Source organism: Manacus candei, unplaced genomic scaffold (assembly GCF_025592945.1).
Source record: "Manacus candei isolate 608988 ecotype Guabito, Panama unplaced genomic scaffold, ASM2559294v1 h1tg000005l, whole genome shotgun sequence".
NCBI lineage: Eukaryota > Metazoa > Chordata > Aves > Passeriformes > Pipridae > Manacus > Manacus candei.
This window is the reverse complement of record NW_026138053.1, coordinates 5,443,655-5,463,128: the sequence shown is the minus strand read 5'-3', so window position 1 is coordinate 5,463,128 and position 19,474 is coordinate 5,443,655. Positions and strand designations below refer to the sequence as shown.

The 19,474-nt window shown below is 38.0% G+C and overlaps 1 protein-coding gene across 1 annotated transcript in view; it reads right to left on the bottom strand.

Annotated features, from left to right (window-relative positions):
* ZFYVE9 (zinc finger FYVE-type containing 9) overlaps nucleotides 1-19,474 on the bottom strand; it is a 56,738-nt gene that overhangs the window by 29,449 nt on the left and 7,815 nt on the right. The window contains exons 2-4 of the mRNA XM_051799420.1: nucleotides 11,521-11,625; nucleotides 6,819-6,923; nucleotides 3,981-6,058 (exon numbers count right to left, since the gene is read on the bottom strand). Of these exons, the coding sequence (XP_051655380.1) occupies nucleotides 3,981-6,058; nucleotides 6,819-6,888 (2,148 nt within the window). The 5' untranslated portion in view covers nucleotides 6,889-6,923; nucleotides 11,521-11,625. The remainder of the gene's footprint in view (nucleotides 1-3,980; nucleotides 6,059-6,818; nucleotides 6,924-11,520; nucleotides 11,626-19,474) is intronic.

Sequence of the window (19,474 nt, the reverse complement as noted above, 5' to 3'; positions counted from 1 at the left end):
AAGCAAAACCACAAAAATGAGCGTGGCTCGTGCACCAAAACACACACTTGCATGCAGAGATAATCCTACAGCAGTAACTGCATTCTTATAATCCTGTAGAACTGACAAGTCAGGTGCCCTAATGATTTCTTATTTGTTTGAAATAATAATATTTTCTTTATTTAAAAAGAAACTATTTCCTCAGGGTTATTGTTCAGGTGACGTGAAGATACTGATGAACATCCATTTCATGCAGAAAGGGGGTGTCAAACCCAGGAAATCTAGAAACAGAAGCAGTTACCTAACAAATGATTTCACACAGCAAGAGAGAATTTCAAATTTTAATTATAGGTGGGTATTATCTCTGCAATCCACTGTGGATTACTATGATCTGTAATGCTTTCTAAATCAAATTACTCCATCACTTCGGCAACATTATTTCTGTAATACAGACAAGAAACTACATAGAATTCTCATATACAAATATGTGTAAGCCTAATTAAATTTCATACAAGTTAAAGATCACACCAAATTACAACTACTTTGCAGCCTGTTATTTGCAGTCTTTTAGTGGAAAATGTTTAAAATAAGCAAATCTAAGTTCTGAGTTCACCCTGAGCGCTGAAAATCCAATGTGAAGTAGGAGCTCACCCTGTCTAACTACAACCAATTTAAATGTTTCCTACTTATGTCAAGTGAAACATTTCAAAACCAAGATATGAGTAAGTATACACTGGCATTTCCATGCAAAAATAAACCCACCTCTTCACATATGTAAAAACCTTTTTAAAAAAAAAAGCAAATGTACTTTGAAAATCTGATTTCTGCATTTACACCTTAACCCAATTTACAAGCATTCTAGGGAATATTAATAACAACATCACAGCATATTTTAGAGACATTTGACATCGGCAAAACTTCCAGTCAAAAGTTCATTCAGTATTGAACATGGAAAAATCAATGTCTTCAACCATAAATGAAGGACCGACACAAATTAATATCTAATTTAGGACTCTTTATCAAACAACATGTTGTGCATTCAGCAAAGCTCCCAAATGCAATGATCTAAACATTAAAAGAGAAAATAGAAACAGTGACAGGACACCCTCTCTAAGGTTGCACCCTCTGTAAGGCTGCATCAGCCTTTAAGAGCAGTAATGCAGAGAACACAATCCACTGACAAGTCAGACTTGTTATAATCCTCAAGTCATTATCTCAGTATATCATGCTATAAAAAAATAACAGCAGTGTCAAAGCAAAATTTGATGTTACTAGGGTTTTCAGGTTCACTGGGAGTTGTTAAAGCATTAGTTGCTAGGGGAATTGGTGGGTCTTTTTATATTTTAGTGGAAAAATATAGTTTTGGTTGCCGGTAAAAAAGATTGCACACAAATTTTCTGGTTTTCCTATCAAGGATTATAAAGTCATCTGACAACATAAAGTACATAAATACATATAATTTGTATATAAAGTTATATATAAATACATATCATTTATGAAGGTGTTCACACACGTTCTTCAGGTTCTTAATTCAAAATTTACTGTAAGTGTATTACTTCCTACCAATCCCATGAGGCTCACATCTTCCATTAACTTTGCAATTATTATCCTGAAATTAAAAATCGAGACAGACTTCCCAGGTGCCACTCAACTATTTTTAAATGCAATGTTCATTCCCAAATGAAACAGGTACATTCACCCCTACTACAGCGATTTGCCACAATGCTGAGAAGGCTTTAAAAGAATCTGCTGTGCTAAAGCTTGTGTTCAAAATATTGAGACCTGTGACTTCTCCTAGAAACAAATAATTGAAGAGTTGAAGACAATGCCTCCCCAGCTCCTTAGGGGAGATTCAGACACTTGAGAACAGGTATTTATTTCTCCAGCCACTGCAGCCACATCCATCAGTGCTTGCCTGTCAAAGCCTTTGGTCTCTCTCTGCCCAGAACCCTTACAGGAATGAAGGATGTGAAGCAATTTGCAGTAAGTGCTAAGTATTATTTGACTTACACTGATTCTCAGCATTTATTAAGCAGTGCTTTCTGCCACATCTTTTGGCTGCACTTGTGCAAATTTGGCCCAGACAAACAGTAGCTAACCAAGGCTTCTAAAAACAATCCATTCTGAGGATTATTCTAACACTGATACCACTATGTGACTTTTCACAGCTCAGAAACAGAGCAGAGGGACCTTTTCTTTTATCCATTCCCCACATATAATCCAAAACAACACTGGTTGTTCTTCTCAAGGTTTGCCAGAATAATGTAAAAAAAAAAAAAGAGAAAAAAAAGAAAAAAACCCACTCTGCTCTAGCATTGAAGTTTTTATCTATTTTTTTATAGATATTTTCATCTTCTGCACATTCATTTGTGCAATCCAGGGCTTCATTACAGTCATTACAAAGAAGCAATTAAATCCAAGCAATGAACTTGTTTAAAACACAAAAATAATTAGAAAACATTACTGTAAATGAAAATTGAAGTGATATTTGTTAAACTCAAAAAAACCAAAATCAGTAGAACGACCTAAATAACTGACAGTATAAGTTAATATATCAAAGCTAAAATGATGGACATTCTGCCTTACAGATTCTCCTTAACTGCAACGAGAAGAAGAATGAGGCCTCTACACAAAAGGCAGACATGTGCTTTATATGATGTTTATTGATCACCTGTGGTGACTGGCTCCACATCAGGACTTCACTGCAACCAACCTGTAACAGGATGGGCAGAAGCACCTGGAAGTCCTGGACCAGTGCATAAAGAAAGTCTGCTTAGGTTTTAAAAGTGTCCTGGGAAAGACTGTTCAGCATGTCTCAAAATCAAATTTGAAGAAAACCTGCTGGTGTTGCAGTGAGAGATGAAACGCTGTGCATTTTGATTACACAAGGACAGAAGGGACACATACATATTCCATTACAGAGGAGTAAGCCTGGGGTTTCTGCTTCCAGAAACAGTTGGCATGAGGATTTGAGCTTTTCTCATAGATGCGCTTCTTTGAGGTCCTTTATTCACATCATTCTGCTTTCCTGCACTCTTCTAGTAGCAAAAATTATCACCCAGAGCAATCAGGAGGTCTTTCAATCAACTTCAGAAAACTTTGAATAAGGCCTAAATGAACCAAAGCTATCTTTACTCTAGTTCTTAGTTTTAGTATTTCTTTTTAAAATACTAATTAATACCTGCTTGACAAGAGTGTTAGTTTACACTGCTTTTGAATCATCATTTTTTCCCTAACTTCTTACTTATGCCACTGACATGTATTTCAGTAAAAAGATATTTGGAAATACTTTACAAGTTAATCATTCACCATAAACTCATCACATAAGAATTTGTGTTTACATAGATGGCACAAAGATAAAAGTTTTAAAACCCCTCGATACTAAAATATTTCTTACACAACAAAAGGTGATACAGAAATTATGTTTTAGTTGTCTTAATTACAAAATTTCTCACCATGTGCACACATATCTGGTTACAGATAATTTACTGGTTTTTTTCCAGGAGTGAATGTATGTTTCAAAACATGTAAATATTATTTTAAGAAGTGTAAGCAATATGAGAAAAGTTAGGAAAGAAGACTGAAAAGAACGAAGTTGATCAGCCATTCCAGCAGGAATGCCTGCAATTCAACAGCACACTTTCAGTCCAAAGCAGGATGTTTCAGTATCTTTAATGGGGTTATTGATGCAGTAATTTCTGTAAACTAGTTTCCTGCACTTTGCCATTTTATAAGAGTTCAACATAAACCCAATGATGATGATCATTGCAACCAATACACTGCTCATACAGGCTAATAACAATCAGTTATTCTTTATTAGAACTCTAAATAGATCAGAGTTTAGAAACTCTTTTTTTCCCTTCACTCAAACATGGATTTTTAGGAAGAGATGTCACAAGTAACTATAGCCAGTGGCTTAGAAAGCCCTCTGATCTGATGTTGTGCAGTATCAGGAAAAAAAACCAACAGTGTTTTGAGCTACTCACAAAATCTGAACTTACCTTCCCACAAGCTCTGCAATGGTGCCTTCTTTTGGTGAATGTAAATCTGGCCTCACATTTCATACAGTTTGGTGCTTGAGAATCTGGAACCCACACTGGAGCCACCTCACCCAAAGTCGTAAAAGGCTTTCTGGCTGGAGCTCCAAACTGACCAGCTCTGAGATCATTATCTGGACTATCTGGGGCTACTGCAAGGCACGAACTATTAGAGACTCCAGATTCATACTCATCCAAATGTTCCCCATTAGTACCAGTACCAGAGGCATTTGAAGATGTTTCACCAGGAAACGTGTCTGCTGTATCCCCTAACTGTGTCTTACCAAAGACATTTTTGTTTTTACTATTACCTCCACAATTTGGGGGAATAAGATCATTTTGTAAGTGGTCCGACAATGGCTTCGGAATCTGCAGTTTCAGATTTGTAGGCTGTTTAGGTCTTGCACCACCAAAAGGAACACTGATATATTGCAGATTAGTCACTGGTTTTGGTGAAGTTTGCCCTTGCATGGATGAAACCTGACTGCAAAGATTATGTAAATAATTTTTCTTTATGTGGTCACCAGTGCTGTTTAAAATAAGACCACTCCCTTCTGTGGTCTCATTTCCCCTCTGTTCATAAACATTAGTGTAACATTCTGACTTGCTCTCCTCAATCTCCTTTTCCTCTGTTACTGAGTCTTCCTTGGAGGGTAAAGTCTTTGGAACATGAGCAACAACTGGGTTCTGCATTCCATAGGAATCACAACCATTAGACAGAGAGCTTGCTGCTGATGTAGCCATCACATCAGAGAGACTGGGCCCTTCAAGCTCGTCTATACCAGTCCCCTTTAAGTCTATGCCTGCCTCCATCGCCCCATCTCCACCTTCTTTGCTATTACCACATGCATCATCAGGCTGTTTGGTCTGCAAAAGTCTTTCATTCTCTCCTAGAGTTTGCTTATTGTTCATCTCATTCAACTTTGTCAGTTCCCAATTAGTCATCTCCTGAGATTCAGGGTAACATTCTGCCACGCCGAGCAATTCCGTTGTGCCGAGGTTTTTATCACATTCAATGACTTCGCTTTCAGTGGCACCAACATCCTCAGGGCCAAACTGCTCTGCAACACATTCCTTGTGATTGCCACTTCCAGCCACATTAGGCTGACAGGTTTCAGCGAGCCCAGACAGGCGAGACTGTAGCTGCTGGGTTGTTTCCTGTTCTACAATTAAGCTTCCATTACTGGAACCGGGAGAAGAGTTTTTAGCTTCTAGATCCGTTCTCTGAGGAATGGCTTTACTAGTAAAATTTTCAACTGATACACAGTTTTCTTGCATTTTAACAGTACCATCAACTGGCCTCTGTAAGAGAGTCACTGCATTGATCCCTGCAGTTGTAGCTTCTGAAAACAGCGAATCCTTACTCACATTAAAATCATCCTTTAATCGAGAGGAGGGGCATGCGATGCTCAGGCTTTCAGATGAAGCATTAACCAAAGGACTTGCAGAGTCATCTTCAGTGCATGGCCTGTTTACTTGCTTTTCAGTATCTGTATCCTTTTCCATGGATCCATTTACAGTAACACTCAACTGGTCACTCTGTCGGTTCTCATTATCCAGTGTAAAGCCAATAGTGTCCATTAGGGACTCACTGCTGTAATTTTCACAATCCAGCAAATCTCCACTTTGTAGTGTTCTGTCACAGTTGTGCATGACTGCCACCACTAGCACATTTTTCTCCTCTGGCAAGCAAGCTGTATTCCCACACTTCTTTTCCCCTGTTTCCACAGTGTGACACTGATCATCACGATTACTGTTTCTTTTAATCAACTGATCGTCTGCTGCTGCCTGATCATCAATCCACATGGCTGGGGTCTCTGGGCTTATGCCAAAATCCTTCCCATTAGCACAGTGATCCCCTCCTCCTGTTGGTGTAGTCGCTGAATGGGACAAGGAGAAAGCCTTTACTCTCTGCTGACATTCATTAGGAGTTGTAGCTTCATTCACGTTGGCCACGGTTGGGTTGAACGACAGGCGGCGAGAAGGCGGATCTAGGATCTGATTCCACTTTGCACCCAGCACAGTAGGTGAGACAGCGGCATCTGGAAAAGGGTTGCAATAAGAGAACTTACTGTCCTGCTGAAGCTACAGGTTCTATTAATTCTGTTGCATTAGAATGCCCCAAATATAAATGCAGAGATGTTCAAATACGGGCACAATAATAAAACGCGCCTGCCATAACCAACATTTTTGGATCAACCATTAGCAGTGTAATTGCATAGTGTTTCCGGAACTCAGGAATTTAGAGCTACATCAATTAGTATCAGGTTGAATTTGCAACTTTAAAGTACTGATTAATATACTTTAGACCACTAGAAGTGCCTAGAAAGACTCTCACCCCCATAAAATGTTCAACTTCCTTGACAGCACAGAATTAGCAATTAGACTAAGCAAAAAATTTAATGCTTCAAGGATAACTTTCATTATATGATTTATGTGATCTAATAAAACATTTCTGCAAAAGAAGCTTAAAATAAGTTTTGCCTGATTTGTTTAAAATAAATGATTTAAATATTGCTACTGAGATTCCGCTTCACAAAACCTTTCTTTAAAAGTGTACAGAACATTTGCTATTAAAAGAGTGAGAGGTTTTACAAAAGTAAACAAGATTAATGGAAACAGAAGAGAATACTAAGAAACACTGAAGGCATACCATGCAAAATTAACAGATGTTTTTTGCAAGTTCTGAGATTAATTTGCAACTCAAAACCAAAAAGAGTGTCACAGATCTCTGCCTCTTCAATACTGCTCTCTGTAGAATACATCTGATGTGCATCTACAATCTTGTTCAAAATGACTCACCTTCATTTTGCTCAAATTCATCTAAAACCTTATCGAGGTTATATGCCTCTGCTTGGAAATAGTTCTCCATTTGTCAGGGAACGACCACCAGATCCTTGTCTGAACCTGCCAGAGAAAAAATTACAATCAGATACTTAACCTTCAGTCAAGCAGTGTTCCACTACCCAGTGTCCTGATTTAAGGGGAAAAGTCCTTTGGAAATCAAATTTTACATACATTACATACATAAATCAAAAGTATTTTCCAGGAATAAAAATTATTTGTGTGCTTAAACTTGCTTGATTCAGATTAACAACCTCCCCAAACTTGCTATGGATTTTATTACCTCCAGTCTCTCACATTAATGTGTCTGGCCATCAGAATCACCATAACGGTAAGAGCAAAACTACTCTGACACCAGTCAGAAAAAACCAGTCTAGAGAACCAGAAAGGCCAACCAACAATCTGAAGACACGACTTTAAGTTCTGTGCTACCACCAATTAGCTCATGTGGCTTTGAACAAGTAGTTTAAACTCCCTGTGCTTCTGATTTTTTAATGTATACTAGCCTAGCAGTATTCTGTGTCACTCCTCAATTCCCAGAGATGCTTCAAAGATTCATAGTTGTAAAAGTTGGTAAGGGACTTAATGGGTGTTACTTGAATTGTGCTGGCTCTTAAAATGTCTGCTTTAATAATCCTGGTTTCCCTGAAAGGCAGGCACTGGAAATCTAGAAAAATGCACACAAGTAAATAGTGTCATCAAAACATCATGCTCTCGGGCTACAGAGGAAGATCACAAGGGAGAAATGAAAAAAAAAAACCAAAACAAAATCAAAAACTCAACCCTAAATCATTACATAACTTTCTATCTTCACACAATAAATAACATTTTGCCCTAACAGTAGGAATACGGACTTCTTTCTTCCAAAGCCTTGTAACAAGACGACATCCAGATTCAATTTTTCCAAACATTCACTACCAGAAAAGACATTTTCCCTGGGAAATGTGTGCCATAACCTATATACCACAGAGAGACCTTGATTTGATCTGTTCTCTGAGCATCACCCAAAACAGCCTTATTCTCTTCAGAGTTGGCTTTCACTGTTGTGAAATAAGGCAGTGGAGGGGGAGAGGGTGAGAACCTTGTTTTGCAGTATGGAACAGTGTTAGACCAGACAGCTTAATTAAAAACCTGCTCTCTTACAGCACAGATACAACAGACACGACAAACACAGCAGAGAAGTTTCCAGTTTAAAACAATACTTTACCATCTCCACCAGAATACTTGGATTGAGGAAAACATCAACCACCTGTATTTGCATTACTACAGCACTGAATGTGGTTTTGTATTTGTTATGGGCAACAGCTATAATTAGGTTACAGGTACAAAGTTGTGCACCAAAATATCACAAAATGCAGACTTCAAGTTTTTATGGTTGACTTCAAATTTGATAGATGGTTGTTTCAAAGGGTGATCATGATAAAACATAAATACATTGCTTTTTAATATAATCAGACTAAATCATGTTATAATCAGATTAAATCACATTTTAAAGATATATACAAGAGTTAATTTTAAAGTAAACCAGTCTAATCGTAACTTTAAAATTGCAAAAAAGCATCAACAGAAAAAAGACCATTTTGCAAAAAAATTCAGAGATAAACTAGATTTCTCAGCTTACAAACTCCCAGATTTGTCCTCTGATCTGGGATTTTAGATAACTCCTGCAGAGAAAATAGATGCATGCCCATATCATTTACATGATGCACAGGTTATAACGCAAGCAATGGAAAAGCTGGGCACCTTGATCACAGGCTGCATTTCAGAAGTCTCAAAAAGACTGTTTTGTACAAAATACCATATAATTTCACATCAATTTATAACGTATTTCATTTACATTATAATAACATTCCTGCCTAGCAAACAATTGATGAAGACATGAATAATTATTCCTAGGCAATGTCCCACCACTGAGGTCAGTGATGTGAAGAGTATTTGTCAGTGCAGCACTGCAGGATTGAAAAACGTCACACAAAATTTTTGTGTTCGTGAGTTCCAGCTGAAAGAGAAAAGACCTTTTATATCACCATTGTTATTTCACTTACTGATGTACCAGGATATATGGAGAACCTTTTATTTTTAAACTCACAGTCACTAAGCTGACAGCCACACTAAATGAGATCTCATTGTCTGCACAAGGAGGTATTGCTCAGAAAAGGTCAGCTGCAAATCTTCAGGTCTAACATCTAAAATTATTATCATTATACTAAAGAACACAACAATCCCAGAAGCTTTTCTAGAAATTTCTGTCCAAGGGCAAAACACACTGCCAAAGCCACACAAGTCCTTAATGCCCTCTGTCTGACAGAAAAGGAGGACGAGTCCTTGTGTTCGAACAGATCCCTGATTATACATTGTTAGCAACTCATTTTTTGGCCAGTTGAAGATCTAATGCTTCAGCTCTCCACAGCCAGTAACTCAAGATCAAAACACAAAATAAAATGCTCTAACACAGCATGCTGTAATAATTAGGTAGATGTTTTCCCTGTGGTTTATAATTTAATTTTATTTTGAATATTTTTGTGAAATACCTAACATAAAGAAAAAGAAGCATACTCCTTTACAGGTCTTCTGAAACTTTTGACTGCAACCCACAGGTGCCACTATAAAGACTTCTGGAATTATTCTAGTCCCAAAGTTCCTCTTAGTACAAAGGTTGGAATGACATTTTTAAAAGATCCTTAATAGTTGTATAAGTTGTACTCTTCAGTATTGCTCATCTATTCTAAGTCATAGCATGGAGAGAAGCTCAGGAGCAAATACACAACTCAAAGGGAGAATAAAACTGAGAGTAAATCAGGAAGAAATTTCAGTGGCAATTGTAGTTGCAAGCTGCCAAAAAGGAGACACTTCCTAAGTTAGTATATATTGGGATGAACAACATGAAGGAGAGGATATTGTGCCAGTCCAAGGAGAAGGAGACATAAACTACCAATGAGTGAAAAGCATAAGATGGTTTTTCAAAAATACAGTCCTCCATGCAAAGATTTGGCAGAACAGATTAACTACAGGCAAAAAACCCCATTAAATATTAAAGTTATATATTTTATTTTAACTGTGTGTACAAAAAAAGATTAATACAATGGTACCATCCACTGGTATAGTCAGTTCAGAACCCAAGACCACTTGTTACCCATTGCAGAATTATCTTCTGTCTTCCAGGGCAAAAAGCAGATTAAAACATGCAGCCTGTCAGATCAGATTATTTTCAAGCTCCCGCTGGATCACAGATCATGCATAATTCAGAAACTCTGTGTTTTACTTATCAATTTCTTCATACAACAGCATGGGCTTATCGCCACCTTCTTTCCTAAAACTTAAGTATTTATGTTTCACGAAGTTTACATGCTCTACTGTCCCCTGATGTTTAAGTACAAAGGTGCATGTCCCAGAATGTCTGTGTCATATGTACCCAGAATCACCACCCTCATCACCACTGCACTCAGACATAAGGCAAACTTTAGCTGAATAGTGGGGAGGGAAGGAGACAGAAATAAAGGACAGAAAAACCCTCCTTAAAATTAGATGTTTTTCTGAACAGGTTTGACCTTAGAGACTGCCTCAGATATCCCACATGCCAGCTCCTTCTTGAGGAATGAGCTGTACCAAGAGACTGGCCTTGTGTTGCACCTGCAAAGCAGCAAGAATCAGATTTGTTTTGGTCTCTGTGATAAGGAATTATGTAACCCACGATGTTCCACACTGCACATCCTAAATTACCAGCAGGATTTTTTCACCACAGGAACCGACAGCCTTAAGTCTTTCAAATTGTCTTCAACAGTGGACGACCAGCACACAATTACATTAAAACTTTATAATAAAAAAATGCACCAAAGGAAATAATATCAACATACAACTATGAGCCTCACAGCAAAGGCCTAAAAATCAGAGAGTATGTACAGAAGCAGAATAAGATCTCAGGATTTTCTATCATGCTGTCCTGTGGAGCCTACTCTTGCAATATGAAACTGTGAACCTACATGTTTCAGTAATCTCTTACTAAACAAAATGTTCAAATAGTTTATTACAGTCCTCACCAACAGTATACATGAAAAGCTCCTAAGATGGAAGTCACAAGGGATATGATCAAACGGAAACCAAACATTGCTGCTTCTTTCTGATAAAAATCAGATACCCAGAAAATGTCATTTTCCCACAGCATGACCACGTGGAACTACAGATCAACTGGGCAAACTAATTTATTAGGTCTGGTACTCCTGAAGACTTCCTTCAATCCCAAGAAACAATAGTCAAGTCCAAACATTGTTCCAGCTCCCTTTGGTGATCTGTGTATTACCTGCCCTTGCAGGGGAGCAGCCAAGCACCTTTGCTGTGAAGAACACTTTGTTCAGAGTCCAGGAATAGCTGTATTTTTAACTGATGAGATCTGTCTACAGCACAGGTTGAGCAAGAAGACTTTGCCCACCTCTCCCCTCTCCCAAACAAAAGAAGACACAATCTTTGCACTAAAACAAGGCAATTACTCTCGGTAAAAAACAAAATAAATAAACGTTAAAAATACTCCATCATCTTCTATATGATATACATCCATACATAAATTCTATGTATATAAACATATATCCATAAGAATACAATAACCCCCTGTGTATTTCAGGTACATAATGAAGTATTATATTCTAAAGCAGAACTTGCCTCTTACCTTTTTCTCTTACACATATGTTAGGAAATGAATGCCCCCGTGCCTCCTCATGGTGACTGCAGCACAACCAGCCAGCTCTGCTGAATTGGGGTGTTCTACTTGATCCTAGAAAGAAAATACAAATGTGTATTTTATGATTGGCAATTCCACCACAAACCATGCTTTTTTCAACACATGACTGCAGTCAGCACAGGCACATTTGCCAAATGCTGCAAGTTTCCAAGGATCTGGATTAGGTTTGCAGCTTTAAATTCAGGGATCTGTGCATTATGCCACTATTGCTCTCCAATAGTCTGGTGAAAAATGTTGCTAATAAACCCCACATTGCAGCCTACCTACTATTATTCTTCACTTAACTGTAAATCCTCAGAGTAAGGCAGCAACTCCAACTGTCCTTGCATTCCTGATGACCTTGACTGTAACAATTTATAAACCAGACTCTGAAATTAATTATATTACACTACAATAGGCCTTCCAAAAATAAAGAGCTAGTAGCTTTGATACTCAACAAAAAATTCACAGCCCTCTGAATTCTGTAAACTGTATTCATCAGCTTCCCACTGATTTTGTTAGAGCTAAACAACTGGGTTTTGTCTTCAAATTATTTCCCCTACAATCTTAGGCTCCCTTCATTTCCTAAAGGTTTCTTCTCACAAAAAAAAACACAACGGCATCAACATTCAGTAGCAGGGAAGACCAAAAAAAAGGTCTTCAGAAGAAACTGTTTTGCTCTCCTAACTACAGCATTTCTGTAGGTCAGGTGCTCATTTTCACAGGCTGCATCTTAACAGTCAGCATAGCTCAAAAATCCCACACAGCCATGGGCAGAGAAAACAGACTGAGCTTATAACAAAAAAGTGCAACAAGGAGTAAGATAAGTTAAATTCATGTGTTAAGGTTTGCTGGTGCTGGCATTTTGACCTGTTAGGTAGTTGAAATATTTATTAGTGCTCTGATGAAGCTGCAGCATGTTAGAAAAAAATCTTAAACCTCCAGCAAAATGAACAGAATTAAAAATAAAAAAAAAAATCAGTTCTCCATGTATGAAAGTAATATTGAATGTTACACTACAATTTTCCCAGGGTTGTTTATTATTCTTTTCAGAAATAAGCTACAGTAATAATTCCAGGAAACTAATGAACTGAACAGTAACACTCTGAGTAGTACTGTTTCCAAACTCAGAATCCCACAGCTTTGAATGCCAAGAGAACTCTTCCTGTATACAATTTCTGATGCTATATATATACTTCCACCTCTATAAACTAAGATAAATTTTGGATATTTGAGAAATAGCAGATATTATCTTATTATAGTGTTCTTCTACAGGCTTCCTATGCATGCAAAAACGGAGTGAAGGAAATTTAATTCCACTGAAAGGTTTCAGAATAAGTTTTTTCAAGGCCTGTCATGTAGTGTGGCAGTGGGGAAGGTTCTCTGTACCACCACCATGGCCTCTCCTCTCATGGAGGAAAATGATTCAGTTTTCATGACCCCTTTGAAAAGACAGATCAATTAATGACAATTCTGCCTGGGATTTATGACAAGGCCTGTCAACTGCGTCCCGAACACTGGACACATTTCACCCGAACCAGTCACACATTAACCACAAAGTTCAACCTCCCCTGATCAGAAAGGGATCAGACCCAACAACCCCCAGCCGAACCTGTGCTGACACCAGTGCCCTGAGCCACCAAGCCTTCTAGGCAGTGATACTCAGGGCAACAGTGCAGCTTTATTATTCATTGTTTTCATTCTGCTCCGCTCTCCTTGTTCCATTCTTCCCAGGTAATGACTTTTTTGTCCGTAGCCATTCTGCACAGAAGAACACAGATCTAATCAATGGCTCCCAGTCTCCAAAGCAAGCTTGGAAGAGCTATTACCTGGAGGTCCTGGAGCTTTTTGTTTACAGTTCAACATTTACTCTCAGCAGCCATTTTCCCTTCCAAAGATCAATGCAAAAATCAAAGCAAGCTTACAGATACGAATGTAATATGTTTAAACAAAAAGCAATTAAAAAAAAAGTAAATTATAACGTATGGATTTCATGAAAAAGCAAAACAAGTTGGCAACAGAGACAAACTATTTTTTCAATAAGAATTTAATGTAAGAGAAGTATATTTAAATAAAAACCTGGCACAAAAAAATAACTACAAATGAGAGTCAAGAATACTCACAACAACATATAACCTCAGGATTATTAGGTTTTTCACGAATCACACACACTGCTAAAAAAGGGGTTCCATCACACCTGAAAAAAAATACACACATTTCCACCTAAAATTTATGGGCCCACTGAGACATCATTGCAAAGGGAGGAGGCCCAGTATCTCTGCTGGCCCAGTTTGCTGCTTTGAGCAGTTGAGTGTCTTATCTATTCTGCTAGTGGTTGCTGAACATCTCTGTCTCCTGCCCTACAGTGGCATCACTCAGGTGCTGCTTTGGTTATACCCTCCATGTCTGATTTCCCTCAGGAACTCCAAGAAGGCAACTACCAATTACTGCAAAAGCAAAACAGAAATTGAAGAGAAATTTGACAGACTGAGACGTGCACAGAATAAAAAAGTGATGAAGAAGAGAAGCAAAGAACTCTAAAAGTATAAAATTAGAAATATCTTCCACAAAAAAGGAATGTAAAAAGTGTTTACAACATTAAATGGAAGTAATCTGAAGTAGCACAAATTGGAATAGCTTATAATAAATGGAAAGAGACTGAAAAAGAAGCAATTCTGATACTATGTTAAAATAATGCAGAAAATGCTCAAAGCTTGAAGAGATGCTAAAAAATGCTTCCATCTACTGGCAAAGATCCAACTCCTAACTACACCAGAGATCCTCTACAACGTGCTACCGGGGAGAAGATGTCTTTGAGTAGGCAGGGAGACATTTGCAGCCATTTTAAGGCACTTTATTACGGTTAGATTAGTTGAACTAGGCATTATCTCTAATGCAAATCCACATTTCAATGCCGATATCTTTACTTCATCCCTTGTCTACACCCTGAAATATCAGATGGGAGATTCAGAGACTCCGGACATGGATGTGCTCAGGGCCCAACTCTGCAGGAATACAAACTGCAGTAAGAAATCCCACAGCAAGGGGTTCCATCAACAGGAAATCAGAGTCCTTAAACAAGAGGGGAAACAGGACACACATCAGTTATACAACATAAATCACTTTATCTGATTAATTACTCTGGAAGCGACATCTTCACAAGTGGAAAAGTTGGAGGTTCTTCACTCAGGTGATGTAATGCTTGCAATAATGGCAATTTACCACACCCCCAACAATATTGTCCCAAAATGTGGAGCACTTTCTACCTAGTGTGTGCCAAATCAAAGGTTATTAAGTGTCATAGAGTGTTATAAAGAGTTTGTGACACAGCAGTACCAATATCTGTCACACACATGAAAATGCCTGCAATGGCAAGGACTTCAGATTAGGCCCCAAATGAAACATTTCAAAATGCAGTGTTCTATTAATAATCAAAGCAGTAGTCATGCAATGCAACCAGAGAAGAGAATGATAGTTTTCGAAATTCTAATTTATTAAAGGATACTCAGTAAATGACAGTAGAATTTTTTAAAAATACGTTGTCTAAACCACAGCTCAGGATTAGAAAATCCCATCAAAACTTACCACAAACCCATTTCAAAAGAAACACTAACAGCAGCAGCAAGAGATAAAATGTAACAAATATAAATAAGATACAATTGTTGCTAATCCTTTCCCTGCACCAAAAGCTCCAGATGACCAAGTGTCCTTCAGCTTTACTTCCCATAATTTGCTACTACCCAATGTAAATGCACCAAAGAGCAGACTGGGGCATGACAGGCTGTTTCTGTGTAATACAACACTTTGTACCAGCTCACTACCCATGAATGCTGACAAAGATAAACTATTTCAATGTTGCATTGAATTGTCTTTTTTTCCAATCAACTGAGCAAACAGAGCTGGACAATGCCTAGAGCAGAACAGTCTCTCTAACGATTTCACTGATATTTACATCTTTTGCCTTGACTTTTCCCCACGCCATTTTAAAGCCATTATTTCACTTTTGTCTCTAGCCAAGTTTCCATAAGGAGACATTCACGCATCCTGAGCAGCAGTAAGGCCCTCAAAAGAGCAGCAACTTCAAGGAGGTGCTGCAGGAAACATCACAGTCAAAAGTAACAGGGGGACACAAAAACTCCAGCAGCATCCTCAACCTTTGTGCTCCAGAAAGTAAAAGCAGCCCAACTGGAAAGGCCACCTGCTTTACAGCACTTTACAGTAGAAAATAAATTCCATTTTCTACCCTTTTTACTGTTTCAAGGAGAAACCAATTGATTTGTTTTCTTGATACAACCCCAGCCCTACCAAGCAGCCTCAGCTGGGCCCTGAGCACCTGGAGACAGGAACCAAGTCCTGCTTATGTAACTGCTTGGGACTGCCTGGAACAGGATCCATCCCTGCTCTTGGGAAGAACAAACAGATAGGTTTACACTGCAATTCTGCCTTCCACGCAAGTTTTTCCAGAGGAATACAGTTGGGAAAAAAATGAGAAAATTCTTTCCTGAGCTTACTCATATGCTCGCAGAGGTCAGTTCAAAATTTGGTTTATATATCTAAAGTTTCATAACACTTTGCTTCATACAACTCCCAAGTTTAAAATACTGTAAACCACAAAAAGCTAATGCATTAAACATAAATTTAATATGAAATCATGTTTCTTAATTTGTGCATGGATTCCATGTAATATCAATGTAACAACGTACATTTTTAAAAAAATCAATCCATTTAACATACTGATCTGAAGCTGTTACTTACCTTTTTTCAAATACAAATGAAACATACAGAATAAGTAGGTTATGGGGTGAATTTTTATGTTTCTATATTTGAGAAACAAGAGTTTGACTATAGTGTTTAACAGATTTGAAGAATAAAATTATTTAAAGCCACGTGCTATGTATCTCAGAGTGGATCAATCCTGTACTCTAATACTTTGTGAATTTTTCTTCTTTCTAATGTAGGGTAGAAACAAGAATGAAACCCAAATAGACTCAACATTATTTCAGATGTTCCTTAGATTTGTGCAATAAGGTCCCCTAAAATCAGTAATTAAAAGCCTCCCACTGCCAAGGAATTGGCCTTTTTATAAAGGGGCCAATACCTGTGGGTGCTGTGAACAAAATCTCTACCTGATAATAAAACCAGAACTGTCAACACAACCAGAATGGGACAGATGAGAAGGACAATGGGCAAAAAGGGAAACTGCTTTGCTACCATTTACCAGCCCATCAATTCCAGTTGTACCCACTGGGGAGAGAAGCTGCCAGAAGTGACACAATTTATGCCCTCAGCTGCTCTTTAGAGAAAGGACAAGCTGAACAGAAAAACACTCTGGAAGTCCACAGTCCCTTTCTACCGAAGAGCATCAGTCAGCTACTAAAGCCACCTTTATCAGCACACTGCAGTTTCCAACAGCACAGTGGCAATTTCTGCTCATCTGACAACAGAGTTCTAAAATCTTACACACATTTTAAAGAAATATCATAATTATAGACAGCAAACAGTTACTATTTCTCAAATCCTACATTATGTAGAGCTGGATTACCATGCATCCCTGAAAATAAGTTTTCAGAGATCTGTGGGGGTTTGTCTCATACTCCCTTCAACCTGAAATTATCTGAAAGTAAGTAACTTTTAATTGCCACTTTGTGTTGACCCTTCTATTCATACTCCACCAAGCACATTATAAAACATTGTTGTCAGTGTAGCAAAGTTCACTTTGCTGATCATGATCTCACATCACTGCTGATGTTCACAGTGTCTCAAGTCATCTGTAACTTGTAACTCACTCCATACAACTCAATAATCCATGGCAACACTGTGTACTGAAACTGCTACTTCTGAGCATCATTCCCATCTCTGTGAGGTCCATTAACACGCTTTTACCAGTGCTGGAGGGACTGAGCACTAACCAACAGAAACGGTGAGTAACTTGCATTTAGGTTCACTGCAAAGCCTTTTTCTTTTCCCTGATATATTGTACCACTAGAGCAATCAGGACATTTACCTGAAATTTATGTTAGACTCAAGGAAGTTCCAGCTATAATACTAAGTGCCCATAATTCTGTATCATTGCTGGCAGTCACAGGAAATAAAGGCTTAACAGATAAAAATCAAAAACATCTGAAGGCATTTATTATTAATGAGTTATGAGTATTAACACAGTTATCAGAAATCTTACAGAGGTCTAGGAACACCAAATTCTCCTAAAATCAGATGCAACATTTCTCACATAAATCAAAACTGAGAAACCCCTGATTCTTTTGTCCACTGATACAGTGGTTGATTCTGCTCAGCCATGACTCCCTGCCTCTTTCCCCCTCCTTAGACTGTGCCATACTCCTGTTTTCTTCATCTGTCTGTCTTCTTTTCCCCTCTCACATTCCCTCCTCATTCGCTTCTTCCTGCACCTGTTTTCTTTCTTCCTGCCCATGCTTCCTTCTTCCTCTGATTAAAAAAAAATGAGAAACCCCATGTGTTAGCATTACTGTTCAGAGCCACTGGTGTTTGTAAACATACCAGTCGTAAACAACCTTATTAACCACATCATATTATTCCTCATGTCTAGGAACAGTGGGGGCAAAACCAATAGCAATGGTGATGCCTCCACTTTGCAAACAGAAACCAGTCTTTAGACCAAATGGATATCAAAAAGGAAAAGAAAAAACCCCACGTGGTCGAAATAACAGCTGAATCCTAAGACACTGTTGTAACTGTCAACCTGCCTCCTGCTCATCCTCATCATTATTCACCATCATCATGGTTCCTTCACAAACTCATGTAAACCTTCAGCCTTTCAGCCTGTGTGAAATGCAATTTTTGACACATAATTCAACACAGTATTCAACATCCAGGATCAGCACAGCTACCCACTTCCCTCAAGCATTTATGCTTGAAACCTCTAGTTAAGACATATTTTGTTGAATACATAGGAGGTACAACTATATATTTCCCCACAGCAGAAGGTACAACAGCATTTAAAAGCCATCTGTACAGAATCAAGTTTAATAAGTAAACAAACAAACAAAAAAATTAAAATACAGCCAAAAGGAGTACTGTAGGAAAAGAATAGGGGAATAAAACCACCACACATACAGGTCTCTATTGCCCATGAGTCTCAGAAGCAATTTCTAATTGCCAACCACAGCAAAACCCAGGTTCACTCTACAGGAGTATAAAAAAAAAAATCTATGTGCAAATTCCAGAGATAGGTTAAAATGTATTTTATGGGTGACTTGTTAAGTGAAACTAAGGTAAATACAATATAGAGGCTATTAAACCAGTAAACCAATATAATTACTGGAAGCATAAAAGCACAAAGGCAGACTGGTGCTTAAGTAACAACCTTTTAAAGTTACATTTATAAGAGTCAAGAAAGAACTGTGAAACACATGAAGTACACTGGGGTTTTATTCTGCCTTCATCATTTATACAAAAACTCAGTATGAAATTACTACAATCAGTGCAATTTGATGTTTCAGCTAAGAGGCTGCTTCAATATATATGTTATTTAAAGTAATTTGCTAATAATATAACCTAAGAAGTGGGCCTTGCACATACTTTCAAGTTCCCCAAATAAGGGATCATTAAAATACTCATTTTGAATTAACCAATAGAGCACTCACAATGTACCTTTGTGACATGATGACAACCAGTGTGCTCTGATAAACTATCAGTGTGACTGGCAAACAGAAACAGTAGCTGTGTGCTGAAGTATAAACCCCCAAAAGGGTCTAAATGGGATACCTGTGCCTCTCTCTAAAAACCCAGGTCTCAGGAGCAAGCCATTTCCAACCTATAGCCTGTATTTCCAAGCTATAGCATGTACTCCCACAGTATCACAGGAGAATGTGCTATTTCCAAAAGACTGGCAGATAAATGAAAAAAAAATTAATATACAAAGAGT